This window comes from Myotis davidii, unplaced genomic scaffold (genome assembly GCF_000327345.1).
Source record: "Myotis davidii unplaced genomic scaffold, ASM32734v1 scaffold217, whole genome shotgun sequence".
NCBI lineage: Eukaryota > Metazoa > Chordata > Mammalia > Chiroptera > Vespertilionidae > Myotis > Myotis davidii.
Genome location: NW_006290034.1, coordinates 9,346,658 through 9,350,882, shown reverse-complemented (window position 1 = coordinate 9,350,882; position 4,225 = coordinate 9,346,658). Strand labels below are relative to the sequence as shown.

Here is a 4,225-nt window from a genome sequence, read left to right as displayed (position 1 = left end):
TAAGTCAGGAACAGCCGTGTGGAAGGGGCGGGCTGTGTGATGAGCACGGGGGCTGGAGACAGAGGGTTCTGCTCCTCGGACTAACGTTGGTCCAGAGACGCTGGTGGGGCCCCGAGTGAGACGGCCGGTGCGGGGAGAGGGCCTCCCCTGCTGTTTATCACACCGGACACCTAGAAACCCTTCCTGGGTCGTGCATGGCTGTGAGGGCAGCCGGGCGAGTTCCGGCCGTACCCGAGGGAGCCCACAGCAAGGTAGGTACTCCAGCCGAAACGTTTCCTGGGTCAGTGACTCCGTCACCCACAGAGCCGTCAGGGCGATGCTGACGTCACTGCCGGCCCCCAGCACCAGCCCGACCGCACACAGACGTCCAGTCCGCAGAAGGGAGGAGGGCACGAGACAAGTTCCGTTATAATAGCCATCTTTATTTGTAAAAATCCAGATATAAAATGTATTCTTTCGGTCTCTCCATGATTTCCTTTTTACAAAAACAAAAAGGCACGTAAAAACCTTCCCCGCTGTCGTTCCCACACACGGATGTTTGACAGGCAGCCCCCCCCCCTCCCCCCTATAGCTACATGCTTCATTCCAGGACGGCTCGCTTTCCCCATGCGTCGGTGCTTCCTACCAGGGTGGAGTTCTGAGTTCCGAGACTGAAGTACACAAAGGGGCGGGTGAGGGTGCAGAGTGGCACGATGCTCACGGCGTGCAGGACGGGCGCTAGTAGTAGCTCTCCTTCTCCACCCAGCCTGCGGCGGGAAAGGGAAAGGCGGTTTAGGTTTAGGTTTCGGATGGCGTTTCCCCTGCGACCTGTCTGGCTTAGCACCTTGAGGCTCGGTTCTGAGGACGGGACTGTCACTGTAGCCGGTTTTCAGTTGGTCCGAGGGCCTCAGCCAATCAGGCCGAGCCCAGACACTTCACAGGAAACGTAACAAAAGCCCGCAGACTACAGCCACCCCCCCTCCCGCCCCCCAAACTAACGATGCCTCTAATTTACCTCCAGGGCTTCGCCTGATGATGAGTTTTCGGACTTCGTCGTACACGAAGATGAGGAGAGAGTACGGGAAGGCACAGAACCACCAGGTAGGTCTGAAAGAGAGCCAGGTGCCATTCACACAGAACACACACCGAGGCCTTGGACACGGGACGGCCGCTCTGCGCCCGGGCCTAGGGGAGGCAGGAGGAGCCCCTAGCCAGCCAGCCTCGGTGTGGCTTTCGTGAGGATCGGACGACAAGGCAAGTTTGGATTATTTTGTCGACAGGACATTCTCCCCCCTTTGTAAAGAGTTTAAGGAGCTCAGTCATTTGTGTGATACCCCCTAAGACAAAGAACTGCCAGTGAGGGTCACAACCAGCTCATTTGACCCTGAATTTGGTCGGACAGTGAATTTGGGGACACTCAGCTGGGTGTTCCGAGGGCCAGGCCTGGGGAAGGAACAAGCTGAGCCCTAACAGGTCAGGGGCTGGAGCGGTCTCAGGTGCCCTGAGCAGCCTCCCATGGAGGCCACGCTGTCTCCCCACCAGCCTCCCCTCCGTGTCCTGCCCAGCGACAGGGGTCCTCACTGGACTCAGGCACCAGTGTTACTAACTCACCTTCCTAACTGGGCAGAGTGTCAAGAACAAATCCCTAGTCACAGCAAGGGGTCCCGAGGCCCTACCCCGCTTTAGTGGGACTTCCAGCCTGTAGGGCTCCATCTTAGCCCAGTGATGGTGAACCTTTTGAGCTCGGTGTGTCAGCATTTTGAAAAACCCTAACTTAACTCTGGTGCCGTGTCACATATAGAAATTTTTTGATATTTGCAACCATAGTAAAACAAAGATTTATATTTTTGATATTTTATATACTTAAATGCCATTTAACAAAGAAAAATCAACCAAAAAAATGAGTTCGCGTGTCACCTCTGACACGCATGTCATAAGTTTGCCATCACTGTAGCCTCCTCTTGATAAAACAGTGGCCCCGGATGCTAGAACCCACTGGGACATGCCTGCCCCAGGCCTTAAGGTGAGAATCTAGCTGAGCAGAAGTGACGGGTAAGTGAGGCCACAGATAAGGTGCACGGGCACACGGAGGAGGGCGAGCATGAAGGGAACCAGGCGGGAGGGACCAGCAGGAGCCACAGGCGGAGGGAGTGTGGATTTACCCATCAGCCGGGCTGTGGGAAGACAGGCTGGGCCCATGATGAGCTAGATAGACCCTGGCTGCCCCTGCGCCAGCTGACGCCAGCACACACCCACCAGGGTGTCCCCGAGGAGGGGATGGCCAAGTCCAGATGGGCTGGCTGATGCCTGCAGTCACGTTTGTATTGTAATGTCCTCCATGCTGTAGCTCAGTGTACTGAACAAGGTGCAGCTGCTTAAGCTCAACCAATTTGCAGGCACCAAACACTCAACGTTTCAAAGAGCGACTGGAGGGTGTGGTCAGCCCCGTAGGTGAACATTCAGGTTTAAGGCCAGGCTGTTTGGCGGTGGCTCCTCTGCTCACCGCTACCCCCTCTCGCGTTAAAGCAAGTGGCCTCCGCCCAGCAGCTCCAGCCTCTCTCCTAAGAGCAGGGGGTTCAGGGGCCCACAATGGGACACACAATGACAAGGTAAGCGTGGCCCCGGATGCTAGAACCCACTGGGACATGCCCGCCCCAGGCCTTAAGATGAGAGTCTAGCTGAGCAGAAATGACGAGTGAGGCCACAGACGAGGTGCATGGGCACAAGCAGGAGGGTGAGCACGAAGGGAACCAGCCAGGAGGGACCAGCAGGAGCCATGGGCGGAGGAAGACAGGCTGGGCCCATAATGAGCTAGATAGACCCTGGCTGCCCTGCACCAGCTGACGCCGGCACACACCCACCAGGGTGTCCCCGAGGAGGGGCTGGCCGAGTCCAGAGAGGGAGGCTGATGCCTGCAGTCACGTTTGTGTTGTAGTGTCCTCCATGCTGTGGCTCAGAGTACTGAATAAGGTGCAGCTGCTAAAGCTCAACCAGTTTGCAGGCACCAAACACTCAACGTTTTAAAGAGCGACTAGAGCAGCGGTTCTCAACCTGTGGGCCGCAACCCCTTTGGGGGGGTCAAACGACCCTTTCACAGGGGTTGCCTAAGACCATCGCAAACCACATATAGAATTACATATTGTTTGTGTGATTAATCACTATGCTTTGATTATGTTCAATTTGTAACAATGAAATTGGGGGTCACCACAACGTGAGGAACTGTATTAAAGGGTCACGACATTAGGAAGGTTGAGAACCGCTGGACTAGAGGGTGTGGTCAGCCCTGTAGGTGAACATTCCTCACTGCTACCCACTCGCGTTAAAGCAAGGGGGCTCCGCCCTGCAGCTCCAGCCTCTCTCCTGAGAGCAGGGGGTTCAGGGGCCCACAAAGGTGGGGCTCACAATGGGACACACAGTGACGAGGTAAGCAAGTCATTGAATCTGGGTCCCCAAAGCCCCAGGACACCCCTGGCTGCCCCCTACTGACTGCACTGAGGCTGGGAGGAGAGGGGCCTGGCTGGGTGCCCGATGCAGGGAGCAGGGGCCAGAGCCCGCCTCCCTAGCGTGGGTTCCTCCTGACCTGGGAGACCCGGCGAGTCCCTGGGTTTGCTGATGAGCCAGCCTTTCCCAATTCTCCCAGAGGAATCCTTGTGCGCACCACCCACCGGACTCCGAGAGGAAGAGCGACTGCTGCCCGTCCCGGGGACAGCCACTCGCACTGCTTCCCACGCGCCAGCGGCAGAGGAGGACTTACTTGAGGGGATACATCCTCAGGGCGACTCCCATCCCGGGGCAGTAGGAGAGGAAAGCAGCGAGGGCCGTCTCCTCAAAGAGGCCAAATATCAGGATCTTGTTCCTGAAATCAAGGGAGGTAAATGCTTAGCGAGGCAAACACACGTTCATCTTCTCCTGTGAAGTGTTAAAAGGCAGATCAGTCCTTCAGGTATTAGTCGCATTTAGGAACTTGAGGTCAATGGAAACCCCATTTGCTCCCCAGGCCAGACCCCAGGGACTCGGCCAGGTGCCGACAGGGTTTAGAAGCGACTGGGGCCGCACTCACTTCATCCCCTGCTGGAAGACGGAGTTCCTCCGGGTCTTGCAGATGACCAGGTCGGCCCACTGCACCACCACGATGCTGACAAAGAAGGCCGTGTGGCAGGTGAACTCCACGATCTTCCTCTGTTCGTAGGTCTGCAAGGCACAGGCGGACGGCTCAGCGCGGCTGTGGCCACCGGCCTGCGGCTCG

General features: G+C 57.1%; 1 protein-coding gene across 1 annotated transcript in view; it reads right to left on the bottom strand.

Moving 5' to 3' along the window:
- Window positions 1–401: 401 nt before the first annotated feature.
- The window catches only part of ATP1A1 (ATPase, Na+/K+ transporting, alpha 1 polypeptide), a 33,497-nt gene continuing 29,673 nt past the window's right edge, over window positions 402–4,225 (bottom strand). Inside the window, exons 19-22 of the mRNA XM_015563537.1 lie at window positions 4,040–4,170; window positions 3,734–3,835; window positions 995–1,086; window positions 402–746 (exon numbers count right to left, since the gene is read on the bottom strand). Of these exons, the coding sequence (XP_015419023.1) occupies window positions 718–746; window positions 995–1,086; window positions 3,734–3,835; window positions 4,040–4,170 (354 nt within the window). The 3' untranslated portion in view covers window positions 402–717. The remainder of the gene's footprint in view (window positions 747–994; window positions 1,087–3,733; window positions 3,836–4,039; window positions 4,171–4,225) is intronic.